The 14,876-nt window shown below is 48.7% G+C and overlaps 8 protein-coding genes across 8 annotated transcripts; 4 read left to right on the forward strand and 4 right to left on the reverse strand.

Annotated features, from left to right (window-relative positions):
* Positions 1–281: 281 nt before the first annotated feature.
* FSUBG_3779 (cutinase transcription factor 1 beta) lies at positions 282–2,382 on the forward strand (the record flags this gene model as incomplete). The annotated part of the gene is made up of 2 exons (XM_036681696.1): positions 282–436; positions 492–2,382. 2 exons carry the CDS (start codon positions 282–284, stop codon positions 2,380–2,382), a joined length of 2,046 nt encoding a protein of 681 aa, XP_036540708.1.
* Positions 2,383–2,518: 136 nt separating this feature from the next.
* FSUBG_3780 (uncharacterized protein) lies at positions 2,519–3,518 on the reverse strand (the record flags this gene model as incomplete). Its single annotated transcript, XM_036681698.1, has 2 exons — positions 2,519–3,075; positions 3,119–3,518. The coding sequence occupies 2 exons, from the start codon at positions 3,516–3,518 to the stop codon at positions 2,519–2,521; spliced, it is 957 nt and encodes a 318-aa protein (XP_036540709.1).
* Positions 3,519–3,843: 325 nt separating this feature from the next.
* FSUBG_3781 (uncharacterized protein) lies at positions 3,844–4,662 on the reverse strand (the record flags this gene model as incomplete). The annotated part of the gene is made up of 1 exon (XM_036681699.1): positions 3,844–4,662. The coding sequence occupies one exon, from the start codon at positions 4,660–4,662 to the stop codon at positions 3,844–3,846; it is 819 nt and encodes a 272-aa protein (XP_036540710.1).
* Positions 4,663–5,806: 1,144 nt separating this feature from the next.
* On the forward strand, positions 5,807–6,094 carry FSUBG_3782 (uncharacterized protein; the record flags this gene model as incomplete). Its single annotated transcript, XM_036681700.1, has 1 exon — positions 5,807–6,094. The coding sequence occupies one exon, from the start codon at positions 5,807–5,809 to the stop codon at positions 6,092–6,094; it is 288 nt and encodes a 95-aa protein (XP_036540711.1).
* A 153-nt stretch (positions 6,095–6,247) lies between these two features.
* FSUBG_3783 (uncharacterized protein) lies at positions 6,248–9,135 on the forward strand (the record flags this gene model as incomplete). Its single annotated transcript, XM_036681701.1, has 8 exons — positions 6,248–6,258; positions 6,323–6,538; positions 6,583–7,499; positions 7,782–7,885; positions 7,932–8,280; positions 8,467–8,521; positions 8,567–8,900; positions 8,947–9,135. 8 exons carry the CDS (start codon positions 6,248–6,250, stop codon positions 9,133–9,135), a joined length of 2,175 nt encoding a protein of 724 aa, XP_036540712.1.
* Positions 9,136–9,533: 398 nt separating this feature from the next.
* Positions 9,534–11,219, reverse strand: FSUBG_3784 (oxidoreductase; the record flags this gene model as incomplete). Its single annotated transcript, XM_036681702.1, has 2 exons — positions 9,534–10,503; positions 10,558–11,219. 2 exons carry the CDS (start codon positions 11,217–11,219, stop codon positions 9,534–9,536), a joined length of 1,632 nt encoding a protein of 543 aa, XP_036540713.1.
* A 448-nt stretch (positions 11,220–11,667) lies between these two features.
* Positions 11,668–12,276, reverse strand: FSUBG_3785 (glucosamine-phosphate n-acetyltransferase; the record flags this gene model as incomplete). Its single annotated transcript, XM_036681703.1, has 2 exons — positions 11,668–11,917; positions 11,981–12,276. The coding sequence occupies 2 exons, from the start codon at positions 12,274–12,276 to the stop codon at positions 11,668–11,670; spliced, it is 546 nt and encodes a 181-aa protein (XP_036540714.1).
* A 551-nt stretch (positions 12,277–12,827) lies between these two features.
* Positions 12,828–14,549, forward strand: FSUBG_3786 (maltose permease; the record flags this gene model as incomplete). Its single annotated transcript, XM_036681704.1, has 3 exons — positions 12,828–13,866; positions 13,918–13,982; positions 14,046–14,549. The coding sequence occupies 3 exons, from the start codon at positions 12,828–12,830 to the stop codon at positions 14,547–14,549; spliced, it is 1,608 nt and encodes a 535-aa protein (XP_036540715.1).
* Positions 14,550–14,876: the final 327 nt, after the last annotated feature.

Genomic DNA, 14,876 nt, shown 5'->3' on the forward strand with positions numbered 1-14,876 from the left:
ATCAAGGAGGCGGGCCAATCTCGCGGTGTCTCAATCTGGAGGACGATAAGCAATTCTGTGTTTTCGAGACGCTTGATATCAATCTTGACTTCAATTGTGTCGATAACTTGTACAATGCCACATTACATCCCGCTGGCGAACAATCATACCGCTGCTATACCCGTCTAATGCCCGCTCTCGGCTCCCCGCTCAGGAGCCGACACTAAGCATGCCAGCCTCACAGTTCTGATCCCCCGGTTCCGATTTCTCCTCAATCCACTCACTCACCCACTGTACCAACCATGGACCCGACGCCTCAAAAGTCCCAACACGACAAACGTCGTCGCCAGCAGCGAAAAGCTTGTGATTTATGCCGCCGTCGCAAAGTCCGCTGTGACATAGTAGACCGACCATCAGGCCCATGTTCCGTCTGTGAAAAGTCCGGGTTCGAATGCCGGTACGGCTCCGATGCGCCCTGTGAGAAAGAGAATGATAAGCTGATAAAGATTCAGATCAACGGCGAAATGGGCTGTTGCGAGAAGAAGTTCGCTGGCTTCTAGAAATGCTTATGATCGTGATACACCTGCGAGATCGCCAGGAGTATCGCAGCCGGATCCGGAGGCCGGAGCCGTTGAGCGGGATGATCATCTTTCGATCCTCGGACCCGATGCTTCATCTGCATCATCGCGGCGTGACAAGTCATCAAACGATGCATCGCGCTCGGATGGCCAAGAGAAACTCGCTCGGGAGGGACTAGCGAGGTTCTTCAAGCATGGCATCGGGGCTGCGGCTTGGGCTGTTTTTGCATCGACCAAGAGCTTTCGCATCGCTTATGTCGGCACGGCTGTGTCGAACCTGGTTCATCTTGTCGACTTACATCGTTCTTTCAGACAGCCTTATTCTTCCATTCTTGGCGACCAGAGACCTTTGTCTGCGCCTACAGGACCCGATACTCATGGCTCGTTTCAAGAGTCTGCAGATGGAAGTACCAGTAGTGATAGGATAGGTGGCAAACCGTTGCATTATCCATATCCTCCGATCAGACAAGTCAAGTCTTGGAAACCGACACCGAACTCATGGGTGACTCAAGATTTGGTGACGGAAGTATCGTCGTTCCCGGCGCAAGAAGTTCGCGATGCGTTGGTACAAGCATACTTTGATCACATCCACCCATTTTTGCCCATCGTATCAAAGCCAGAATTCCTCGCTCGATATCGTACACCTGATAATCCTCCACCACTTCTACTATTTCAGTCAGTCCTAATGGCCGGTGCCCACGCATGTGCTCATCCTCTCGTCGCCACTGATCGCCATGCCGTCCAGAACAGACTCTTCAGAAGAGCGAGTATGCTATACCATATGCGCCATGAGTCAGACAGAATGCATCTTCTCCAAGCAGCAGCCCTGTTCACATGGCACATAGGCGATGGTGATACAGTCGCCGGTGGGCCGTGGTACTGGGCTGGAATCGCTGTGCGAATAGGTACTGGCCTTGGTGCTCATCGGAGAAGCTCTCAACTCCCATCTACAGAGATGGCGCAGTATCGACGCTGCTGGTGGTCTGCTTTTTTCTGTGAAGTATTTTCTTCGTTAGAGACTGGGAGGCCTTGTGCAGTGCGAGCAGAGGATATAGACCAGTTGCCACTTCAGCAAGAGGATATCACTGATACACCGAGCAATGACCCGACAATCGCCGAATCTGGAGTCAGCCCTGACTTTCTGAACCACCTCGTTGATCTAGCCTACATCGGCCTCGACGTCATTGCACTCAACGCACCCGCCCGAGATCGTGTCATAGATGTAGCATCAATCGACGCCCGTCTAGGTCTATGGTCGCTCCGCTCAGGCATATCCACAGTCGCAGAAGACGACGACTCATGGACATGCCATCTCAGAATGCACTACAATCTCCTCCTTTTGCACCTCCACCGCAATCTCCACGAACAAAGCAGCCAGTCAATCTGCTCAGCAGCAGCCCAAGCAATTGTTACATCGCTCGAAAAACTCACGGCACGCGATGAACTGCGCCAATGCCACTTTACCTCCGTCAGCGCGGTGACAGCAGCTGGTATACAATTCGCCGGTGAGATTCGTGCAGCTGTAGCCTCTCAGACGTTTTTAGTCGCCATTAATGCACTTGAAAGACTATCGAGACTCTTGAGATCAACGATATTACTTGCGAGACACTGGCCTAATGCCGAGGCTGTTCATAGTGTCTTTGAGGAGCTACATCGCGAGTATGAGACGCTTGTTACGCAGAGATTGCAGGGCGAACAAGTCATGGTGCCGGAGAGTCCGCCTGATTGGAACAGGTTGCTTGGCGGAGAGGGATTGCACCAGTTCAGTAACTTCACATCGGATCAGGATTGGATGAACATTAATAGCTGGACGGATTTGTTATAGGGTCCAGCACAGCAAACAATTGAGCATCAAATAATCGAGTTACTGGTTCAGTCCATGATCATCTTGATTGGCACGTGTAACTTGTGAATCAAAAGATGGCTACGCCACTTGGCGGACTAGCCACGCCCCCAGGAACCTAACACGCATCAGACCATCGGCTCAACGAGACGCGGAAGGGAAAGAAACGTACCTTGAGTGGCATACTCGAAAAGAAGAAGGACCACCTCCCTCGCTTCTCACACTCTTTACTCAAAGCTTCCAGGTCAAACAACTCCCCAATTGGCATCCCCCAGCCCGCCAACAACCACTCATGCAGAAAGAAGTCCGTGTTCTGGCAAGGCCATGCCTCCATGCTAGGTTGATCACCCGCAACTGCTGCAAAGTCTTGCTCCCAGAGCCATCGGAGCGTTTCTTCTGAAGACTCGACACCATGAGCTGGTGGGACTTTGTAGTCTGCTAATGTCTTGCACTCATCATCGGAGAGCTTGTCGTAGGCTCGAACCCAACCTGTGCGAATGAACAGGATATCGCCTTTTTGGAATGTTGTTCCTTCACTTTTGGCAACTTCCTTTAGTGTTGAAACGGTGATTGACTTTGTTTCAAAGGGAGTTAAGGCGATGCCGTTCTTATCTGCCCAAGATGCGTAGTCGAGTAGTACTCCGCGTCCAACGATACCACCTCGCTCAACCCAAGCTACACACGTCAGTAATATCCAATTAGAGCGAGTATAGCTTACACTGAATACCGTTGACATCCGAAGATAAGAGATCATCAAGGCTCTTCCCATTGAACCAAAGCTTCTCCTTCTGATAAGCATAATGCCTAAACCCATCCCACTGCGAACTACTCTGTGTATTGAATGTCAGAGTATCATCATTGACAGCACGAGGGCTCTTGGTAGTGATTTCATGCTTGAATGGTGCACGACCGAAACAAGGCCGTGACATTCGATTGAGGGGCCAATCGGTAGAGACTCGAACGCCGTCTCGTATCTCTGATGCTGCTTTTGCTATGATTTCTGGGGTCAAGAGGTTTAGCATCCCACATTGGTCGTTTTCACCGAAAAGACCCCAGGCATTTCCTGGAGGACCATCTTTGCGAAGGGGAAGGGCGTCGAAGGATGGTTTGGACGTCATTGTAAGTTTTTGTTATGTTCTTTTGTTGATGTTCGCGTTGGTGTCGACTTTATGTCAAGACCCCGCCTTTTGAGGGGAACCGCGGCAAGAAACTCGATCATTATGTTGGTAAAAATGCGATTTGTCATCACTACAGAAGAAGAAGAATTCAACACTCAAGAGTTTTACTATATCTATACCACGATCTTTGTTCACAAATCCTCTACCATCCCGATATCGTATCGCAATCCTCAATTACCTTGGGCTATGAAATCAGTAACATCAGATCCCTGGCTAGACGCCATACCTGTCTTCACAACAACATTTTATCCTCCGACCCGTATTCCTACTGCGCACGCTGCAGCAAGGTAGCCCTCTCAGCAATCTTCACTGATCTTACCCGCCTCATCTCCTCCTGCCTTCTCTGCTTGCTCTTATCTCTGTAACACATCGTAATAAGAGTGCAAGCACAGATGAGTATAAGTGCCGAGAAAACAGAAGCTATGATAATACCAGCTGTACCAACTTCATTCTGGAGTTCCATGCAGATCGTAACTCCGTTGCTTGACTGGGTCGTGCACATAAGACCCGGAGAACATGTGCTCGAGGTAATATTCGCAGCATAGCACGTCAAAGTGGTGAATCCTGTTGTTTCGCAGATGGTGCTGCTCTTGACTGTCGTGCTGTAGCATGAGGCGCCGGGTTCCGTTGTAGTCGAAGTCGTGCTTGTCGATGATGCTATGCCTGAGCTTGAGCTCGAGGTGGTGGTGGTTGACGACACGGAGCTTTCTTCTGTGGTAGATGCCTCCGTCCCCGATGTAGTTGTTTCCAGCGTAGTACTTTTGGACTTAGCTGTCGTCGTAGCGTCATCTCCAGTGGTAGAAGCCACTGAGGCATCTTTAGTTGCCGTGCTCGTAGCGTCTGCTGAAGTATCGGTATCCGTCGAACTGTCGTCTCGACGCTGGATCAATCGATGAAAATCCACCTTCACAAGTTCATCGTCTCCTTGTTTCGCATGCCACAATGGCTCCATGGAGGACGAAGAAGCGTCATCTGGGAAAGCAGGTCCCTTAATGAAGTGATTTTCTGACCGTTCGACCTGGATACCATGAGCGTACACAAGAGGGCTTGCGCCTAGAGCAATAAAAAAAGAGGAAATAAGCATTGTGTAAATCAAGAGTCCGGGTCGCAGTGGTGTTATTGAACAGTCTCTCCAAGCAATCTGCCAGCTCATACTTCTCTCCATATCTTATAGTCAACTATGACGCTAGTGCACATGCAAACTTTGCATGTTTATCTAAGTATAGTACCCGCATGAGGCTCATGCTTCGTTTTTCGTATGTTTCTATTGTAAGCTTAAACTACGTTTGCGCGTCCTATTATAAGAACTTGCTGCGCATTTCCTAGCGCGCATTCACGCGGCGGCAATTGCGTCAACTACTTCCGCGCCGCTTAATAACCTGATGTGCAGGGGAGCGACGGGAGCAAAATATGGTGAAGGAAATGAAATTGAGACACCAAAAATAGCAGCTTATGAAACTTATTAATTTTGCCCTGTATTTAGCTTTCTGTTTATGTCAACTGAGATCAATGTGCTGAGTTTTTCTGTCCTTTGAGGATGATCTCGGGTCGGAATGTGGGCGGCTGTCAAAAATCATCCGGGATGCCACTATTTACGGCTACGGCCCGTCTGCAATGCGTCGTCAAGACATGAATAGAGGCGCAGTTGAAGTATCCATGACAGAACTAAATACAGTTTCGAATTGAACTCATGTTGCTATTTTTCGCATGCTAGGGCTGAGCACGATTTAACATGCCGAAGCTCGAATATCGCAGAACGATGTGAACTCATGTCATAGTTATAGCCGTATATCCGGCACACAAAGACCCCACAGAAGAAACTTTATAGAGCAACAAGGGTTTTGCCTCGCTACGTAGGCTTGTGAAAAGGGGGGACGAGTTGATAAGTCTCTCGAAAATACATACCACAAGGTCGACAAACTAAGTGGCACTTTTGAGCAGACAATTCGAAGGTCAGGTCGTGTTTACCACGGGCATCACTGCAGTACTAACTGAAACATGATGAGCTTCTAGCTATACTACTATAGAGCACAGAATGTAATTTTATTAAATGCTATAAGGCAGAAATTAGAGCTTTAGTACTGTTAGAAGTTAACTTAGGAACTCGGTTTGCCTCTTTGGGACGCATAGACTAAGCGGCATTCTCAATTGGGGTATAATGCCACCCCGCACCAAGAGTTCAGCTGTGACTCGCTCCATTTTCAAACCTTGACGACAGATCGTCTCCGATGGACCCATTATCTATCGCGTCGGGCGCCGCCGGCCTTGCCATCAGCTGCGCGACGATAGCCAAGACGCTATACACCTGGATAGACGATACTGTCGACGTCGACGAGAATGTTTCCAATTTGTTGGAAGAGGTCTCGATTCTGTCGCGAGTCCTAGACTCCGTCAGCAATGCCTCAAGCCGGGTTCCGCAAGCTGTCGTGGCGGAGATCGATCCTGGTAATGCCCTCTGGGGTAGTATTAGTGCTACCCTCGATGATATCAACAGCACTTTCAACAAGCTCAACTAGCTGATGGCCGAGCTTGAGAAAACAAACCTCTTCAGCCGAGGGTTCTTGCGCAAGCCAACTAAGCAAATCAAGTTTAGCCTGCGGTCCAAAGATATCACAGTATACAAGGAAAGAATTAAGTCATACAACACGGCAATGACAAGTGCTTTTCAGATGATCAACGTGTAAGTCATGATAATCGGGGGTTTGGGTAATTACTAACGTGGACAGCTGCCTCCTAATTCACAGCAATTCCTCTCAAGACTCTGTGTTCAAGGTCCTCTCCGGCCTTGAGTCCCAGCTGAGGCTTGTCGAGATTGCTCTACGTACAAGTAGCTCCGCAAGCCCTGGCCCTTCCAGTGGACGCGAAGAGGACGATCGCGCCACCCAACATCTCCAACACTTTGTTCAGGTGGCAAAGAACTTCCACTCGAGCGCCAGTACCATTCTGAGAGAGGGCCCTAGGTCTACTGTTTGGGGAGGAAGTATTATGGGTAATCCTTTGACAGAAGCACAAACATCAAGATCGAGAGATGGATACCTTCACCCGTTGATGAAGAGCCCGACCCCGACTCGGACATTGAAACCGAGTTTGCCAGAAGATTTGAAGAACTCGCGATCAAGAATGAGGCCAACGGGGATCACGCAAAAGCAGAACAATTCTACAGAGGTGCCATCGAGCACGGCGAATCGAGTTCAAGACCTGTAAGCGACATCACTGCTATGAAGATACGACTAGCATATGCATGCATGCGGCAGGAAAAGTGGACAGAAGCAGACGAAATCATATCTCCAATTGCCTTTGAGAGAAAGACAAACGATATACTCGTGTATCACGGAACGCACGCCTTGGCTCTTGCTTATCTAGATAACTCCAAGCTTGAGGAAGCCGAAAGGTGTTGCAAACGTGCTCTTTGGGGCAAGAGAAAAGTTTTTGGTAAGGATCATTGGAGATGCTGGGAGACCCTGGATTTGCTTGTGCGCATCTGCAAGGCAAGAAGCAAGATGATGGAAGCAGAGGTCCATCAAAGTTTTATCCCGAGCCACGCGACTATTGCGACTGATCAAGGAGCCTTGGATTATCTGGACCGTTCAGTTGGGAGCTTGAACAGGCCAAGTAACGATGGTGACACAGTCTCACAAACTCGACAGCCATTGGATTTCCAGCAGGAGTATCCTCAGGGCCAACCATACAATACGGCCGCTTCTGGCCCAGTACCATCTGCAGGTAGATCCCAGTACCCCAAAACCTTCGGTTCTCAGTACACAAGTCCATCAACACCGAATAGTCATCAAGGAATGATTCAATATCCGATACAGCATAGGCAAACAAGGTCAAACGGAGAGTCATCTTCAACCCCTGCCATCTCTCGAAAGGCTATCGGACAACCAGATCCGATCTTATCTACGATGCATCGCCCCGAAAGTATGGGGTCATACTCTCAACAGCAACAACTAGAGCAACCGAGGAGAAGCGCCAATCTATGGTATGGCCACAATACCGATATGTCTGGATTTAGGTTGGCTTTGCCGCTGCAACCACCTCTCTATTCAACAGGGGCATATATACAGCCCACGCATGGTGCGAACAGTTACGAACAACAAGGTTATCAATCCCCTCTACCACTGTCGCCCTATGGCACGGCTCCTGTGGCCGCGCCTGAGCCCCGATGTTAGATATTTGTGTCAATCGACTTCATGAACATAGATGGTGCGAATACCAGTGTCGCATACGTAGTCAACGACCTTAAGAACCCGATATCAGAGCTACTCAGGGAGTGGCCTGGTGCTGGCTGCTACAGCAAATCATTGGTAAGTTATTTAATAGAAGCTCACTGAATGATCTCTAATTTCCCAGGTTCCCACTGTTATTTATTATGATCTGTACAATAAGGTAGTTGGCTGGGGCCACGATATTGCTAACGCCGTTGGGCCGACTGGACATCCGAAGTCAGGTGTCCAGAAGGTTGAACGTCTGCCTCTGTTCTTGGTCCAAGAGACAGAAGAGTATATTCCGCTTCCCGGCATTCCTCCTGGCTTCAACGCTGTAGATGTCTCAGCAGATTTTCTCTATGAGGTCAGGCGTGCCCTTGGAACTCAATTGCAGCAACGCATAGGACTCAAATTCTTAGAGAACGAGCAGAGCATCCATTGGATTCTCACCTCGTCAGAGATTTGGGCAGATAAAGACAAAACGTTATGGAAACGTGCGCTTCAGAGAGCTGGATATCTTACAGACGAAAGTGATACACGCTTGTCATTCGTCAGCGAAGCAGAAGCATCAATACACGACGCGATACTAAGATATTCACTCAGCCAAGAAACGCAAAGTCCATTTATCTTTGCCAACTTTGGGAAAAATATAGTGCACATGTCTGCCTGTGTGTGTTCAGTTCTGAAAGCATCGCCCTTTTTTGCTTCTCAGCTTATGTCGAGTAAGAATCTAGGGTGAGTTCCTTTTGCCTCTTTGCTACACAGTCTAAATGTTCCCAGGCCTGCTCTGATAGCACAAAACTTTGCTGACATAGCGCGGACTAGAGTCCGCCGCATGCGACTTCCGGATGGTTCCAGAATAGCTAACAAAGTCTATACAAAGTGCGTCAGTGAGTTTGAGCAACGCATCATGTCAGAGTTCAGAAACAACGGACAAGAATGGGATATCGATGTTGCAATCGAAACAGAATTCCTGGAGGCAGGGATCAAGGGTGGTTATATGACTTACACAAATGGCGAAATCCTGTCTTGCTTCCAGCCCGTCCTGGATGACATTATTGCCATGATGGCTTATACAATAGGAGAAGTTCTCAAATCTAGCAATAGTATTGAGGTATGTTTAAGTCCTCGTTTCCTATTTACATACTGATTTTCAACAGGGGATTATACTTGGAGGAGAGTTCTGTACATCGGAGTACTTGCTACGAGAAATCAAGTTGAAACTACCTGAGAACCTCCGACACAAGGTCTATCCCCCTATGGAGCCTGCAACTCAAGTTGCGACAGGTGCAGCCCATTTGGAATTTTGTCGTTATTTGGCTAGAGGTCAGCGATATGTTCAATCATGACAAATAGACATGTCCCGCACATATGTAATGTATCTGGGGCTGTGTGATACCGATGTATCATCGTAAATGTGACTTCAAGAGGCATGAGGAGCCCCCTAGATTATGCCCTGGCAATTAATAACAGCACCCTTCATTCATGCTCATACATGCATGAGACTTATCGGCGATCAATAATATGAGATTGCGAAACGTATGGGAGCTGGGAGCATGGCCATGAGACGGAACTATATGAGAACAGAGATGGACCTCGAGCCTCACTGTAAAATATATCGACATCATCGAGCTTGACTTACTTGTGATGGGTCGCACGACTGTACAATTCGACAACGCGGGGACGTAAGAGATGATAGACAAGCGAGATCTATAATAACCTCACAATATGGCTATACTCGAAGCCTTTATGTGCCTAGCTTTATCATGACTTCCTTCTCAAACCACTCAGGAAAATCAATAACTTTCTTTCCCTTCCTTGCCTCCTCAGCAGCGAATACCATACTATGACTCATAATAATATCCCTCAAATTGCATTTGATATACTCTCGCTGAGCCGTTGACACCTTCTCACCATGGTTCTTTACCCGGTCAACCGCCAGCACGAACTGTCTCGTCAGCCCTTCGTCTCCATCACCATGGCCACCGCCCTCAGGAATGTGTGGGTAGTGAACCGTCTTCTTGCACGTCCTGAAGTCTGTAACTGTAATCGAGGAACTATCGGCGTACATCTCCCCGTGGACACCGTAAATGTGCGTGAACCTGGTACAGATCTTTTCTGTGAACGCAACCATATGCAATGTCGCTGTCTTGCTACCTCTACCACTAAGAGCCTGCAGAGATGTCTCGCCCGGAGCCGCGATCGGATCAGCGTCCCAAGAAAGTGTTACAACTTGGTTGTCGCAGACATCGTTGTCACATTCGTATACACAACGTCCAAAGGTATTTCTCTTGCTGACCTCATCTGCCGGGGTGTCCTCTGAGTAATCTTCCGCAAGTTTGGATAGAACAGCCTTCTTAGCTGCTTCTGACCCACCATTCGGAATACAGTCTTCTATTTCCGGTGCGACTACCGTACAAAAGTGCTCTTGTTGCTGACTCTTGAGATCAGCTCCAGTGTAAATTCGCTTGGCCGAAAACTGGCAGGATGGCTCATAGGCACATGATAAGCAATTGGTGGCGTTTCCAGCTTCGACAGGCTTTCTCTCCTTTCTGAAATATTGGAGGGATCCAGAAGAGCTTATGTCTTTGGGGACATGGGTCGGCTTGTTAGAGCCGGGAGGCGGGGCCGCCAAAATCCAGTAGAGGATGTCCATATCGTGGCACGACTTGGCAAGTAGTGATGGAGCTGCCGCCTTTTCATTGCGCCAGTTTCCTCTAGCACGGGGTTAGTCTTTATCGGTTGCGCAAGCTCATAAGTCAACGGCTTACCTGACGTAGCTGTGTGTAAAGTGATACCAGCCCACTGGCTCTGTGTGATTAACAGCCATGATGTCTCCGATGACTTTATCCTCAAGCAGAAGCTTCCTCATCATCATGTTGTGAGGACTGTAACGAAGGACATGGCCGATAGCGAACAGCTTTTCTGAGGATCCTGAGGCATCAAACGAAAGGCTCTTATAGATAGCCATACAATCCTCCAGATTGGGGGCCAGCGGCTTCTCGCACATGATATGTAGTTTCAGTGGTGCAAGGCCAAGGACAACATCCTTATGCATGCCATCTTGGACGCAAACGAAGACTGCATCGACACCCTCAGGAACACCTGTAGTCCCAGAAGCGACTGCTTGCCGCCGGCTAAGCTCCCATTGAACGAAATCTGGCCAGTCGCGGAACTCTTCCCCGGGTGTTGGCTCCCGTGTGCCCCATATGTATTTGCGACCGAAATACCGTCTCTTGAGTGCGATAGGCTCTACGACGCCCACGATAACTCCATTACTCGAATTCTGAACAGCCTCAGCATAGGCCTTACCACGGTTCCCAGCGCCGATGATTAGTAGACGTGGAGGCGAGGCAGAAAAGGCAGGACGCTCTGGTGGGGGGAGGCGAGTGATGCCATGGGCGGACTCATCCTGTTCAGCATGGGGTGCCATGGTGAACTAGCAGACAGATACCAAGAAAGATTGGGTTGCTGATAATGGCTTAGGTGTTGATTGCAAGCTATCTTCAATCGTGTTAAGATGCTTCGTTAGCAAGGGTTCCCTTATTAATACGTAAAAAACTACGGATATTCGGCTCTGGTAGCTTGTTACATTGCAGCACGCCCGACAGCCACGCATACATGATACACCAGATAATAACTTTCCCCGCGTTAATGATTTGCAGGTATGGAGAATGCAACGTTTGAGAAACTTAGTAAGGCCCAATAAGCTCTTATCAATTTGCAAGCGATTGACTTCGAGTCGGTGAGACGATAAATCGGCGAACCGGCAAACATCGGAAAAAGACCGGTGGCTAACTCGTTTGAGTCGAGATCACCATCAATATCGATTCGGGGTAGCTATGTACAACGATACTATTGAAAATCATGTTTTCTCGGGCTTATCCCCGATAATAGGATTCTTTAGGCTCTTCGAAGTACTGGTTCATGATATTGCCCGACTTGCTGTAGCCACATTTGACATAGAACGGCTCGTTCGCCGGACTGGTCCCCAGAGTCGTCTTGTAGCACCCGACGTTCTTAGCAATAGACGACAGGCTGGCCAGTAACTTCAAACCGAGGCCTTTGCCTTGGAAATCTTTGCTGATCGCGATTTCCTCGATATGTCCAATTAATCCAAGATTGTGAATACTGCCGAATCAAGGTTAGCATCAAGACAGTGCAGACACCTTCCTCACCAATTAGAAGACTTACAACTTTCTTTCTACGATAATGGCACCGGTCCCGACAACTCGGTTCTCATGCTCAATGACCACGTGGTAATGCACCCCTTGGCCCTGTGTCTTCATCCAATCGAACCTCTCCTCGAAGCGATCCTGGGACACGTCCCCTACATCAGACAGTACCCCGAGGCAGTCAAGGAATCCCTTTGCATAATCCCCTCGTTCCAAGGGTCGGATAGTGTGGCCTTCAGGGAATGATGTTACAACATCAGTTCCAATCAGGTCTGGTGAGAACAGAGGGCCGGAGAGAGAGCCGGTTGCAACCATCTTGTGTCGTACCTGGAGGCTGTAGTAACGGTATTAGAGGGGTCGATTAGGTGAGCTGATTTGCCTAATATGTCGTCTAGCGTCACAATAGGGAGTATCAATGAACACAAAGGAATCTTGCGCATTTATGGGCGATATCTTGACAAAGCCCTGCTAACCCGGTCCAGGCACAATAGCCGGCAAACGGTCGGTGCGAATGCCGGCAAACCCTGCCCGATATCTTTCCCCGCATTTTAGTACGATCCTTCTCTACGTAGCTATTGACTACTTATCGTAAGTGGCCAAGAAACGTTGCATTGGCGTGTTACATTTTATCGATAGGGAAATGAGATGCTATCTCGTGCACACGCATGTCTGCGGGGTGCTACCGGTATCAATAGTGACAGGCCGGTCCCCGCAAAACTGGTGATAAGCCTGAGCAAGCCAGATATCTCTTGGTGTACCGATCTTCAATAGATACTTAAACACCGTTCTTCGCCGCTATAGGCGAACCACTTCCTCTTGTGGCTGTCAGACCCCCTCACAATATCTATTATATTTCATCTTTGAAAATGTCAACCCTAGACAAAGAAGCCAATAGAGATAACCATGACGTGGCAAACCTGAAGAGATCTGAGCTCCTTGAGATCGATGCCACCCGCGACCTCACCGTCGAAGAGCACAACCTTGGCTTCCGTGAAGCGGTTCGCCAGTATCCATGGGCCGTCTTCTGGGCTCTTTTCTTCGGCATTGCCGTTATAATGGCTGGCTTTGATGCTCAGATAATCACTTCCTTCTATGCCCTACCCGCATTCCAAACAAAATATGGTGAGCGGGTTCATGGCGGCGACGGCTATGAAATTTCCGCGCCGTGGCAGACAGCTCTGGGAATGGGTAATCCAATCGGCCAGGTTCTTGGAGCCTTGGCCAGTGGTTATCCCCTCGAGATGTTTGGTCGAAAGAAGACATTAGCTATCTGCTGCGTCTGGTCTATTGCACTGGTCTTTGTTCAGTTCTTCTCCACGAGCATTGGCATGCTTTGTGCGGGCGAGATTCTCGGTGGCTTGGCTTATGGGTTCTACGTCGTCATTGCACCAACGTATGCCTCAGAAGTTTGCCCACTGGCTCTGAGAGGTTTCCTCACCACATCGATCAACATGGCGTTTGTGATCGGCCAATTTATTGCCCAAGGCTGCGCGGCTGGTGTAGAGACCCGTATGGACGAGTGGGCGTACAAGATTCCTTTTGCGATCCAATGGGTCTGGCCAACGATCCTTCTCGCTGGTCTACCCTTTGCTCCTGAAAGTCCGTACTGGCTGGTTCGGAAAGGCCGACGTGAGGCAGCACGTGCCGCGCTCATGGGCCTGTCCTCACCCACCAACAGACCCGATATCGACAAGGCTCTTGTAGGAATCGAACAGACAGATCTTCTGGAGCAGGAAATCGAGTCGTCAACGTCGTGGTTGGAGTGCTTCAAGAGTGCGAATTTGGTTCGCACCGAGATCTCAGTTATGGTCTACCTGATCCAGGTCATTGGTGGCAATCCGCTTATTGGATACGCAACATACTTCTTCCAAAAAGCCGGCCTTAATCCCTCTGATGCTTTCAACAGTACGTGTTTCAAAAGCCGAAAACTACAAACATGCTGACTTGGTACTCTAGTGGGTGTTGGTAACACCGCTCTGGGCTTTACTGGCACGGTTTGTTCGTGGTTCCTCCTAAACTGGGTACGTGTCATTGCCAGTCCCAATTCTCTATTTTTTCGACGTATCAGCTCATGGATTACATAGTTCAAACTTGGTCGACGCACAATCTATAATGCAGGCATGATGGTCATGACGGCTCTCCTATTCATCATCGGCTTCCTCAGTCTTTCTAGCACCACTGGTGCTATATGGGCTACTGCCACGCTGATGGATATCTGGACCTTCGTGTACCAAATGACTGTCGGACCCATCTGTTTCGTTATCATTTCCGAAATCTCAGCCACCCGTCTTAGAGAAAAGACGATTGCTGTTGCTACAGCAGTGCAGGCTGCCGCTTCCGTCGTGTTCACCATCGTCATGCCTTTGATGCTCAATACTGATGAGGCCAATTGGGGTAGTAAGACGGCTTTCCTATTTGGTGGAATTAGTCTTGTGTGTCTTGTCTGGTGCTACTTCCGGCTTCCCGAGAGTCAAGGTCGTACATTTGAGGAGCTGGATATCCTTTTCCAGAGGCGCGTTCCTGCGAGACAGTTCAAGAAGTTCGATCTACTCAACGGAGTGGACGCTGCTGTGAGTCGGGAGGAGTAGAGCGATATAGCTTAATATTGTCTAATTCTTATAGCCAATGCGAAATGTTATTGATGAAATTTTTTGATTAATTCCTATGATAGCAAGAGCCACAGACTCGATTGATATAACGTCAAGCTTCTCGAGGTCACTGTGATCACCGTAGTGCTTCAATCTTATGCTCCATATGCCCCTTAATTATGGGCGGAGAGCTTAAATCGGCAGACACAACTAAGACTAATTAATATTCTAACTATTATGTACTTTTGTTTTCTTCTCGCCTCGTATAAATAGTCTCTAGTCAACTGACAAAGCCCTTCTTGAAACAGGTAAGTCAGCACATTATTG

The sequence above is a fragment of the Fusarium subglutinans genome (assembly GCF_013396075.1).
Source record: "Fusarium subglutinans strain NRRL 66333 chromosome Unknown NRRL66333_c0000032, whole genome shotgun sequence".
Lineage (NCBI taxonomy): Eukaryota > Fungi > Ascomycota > Sordariomycetes > Hypocreales > Nectriaceae > Fusarium > Fusarium subglutinans.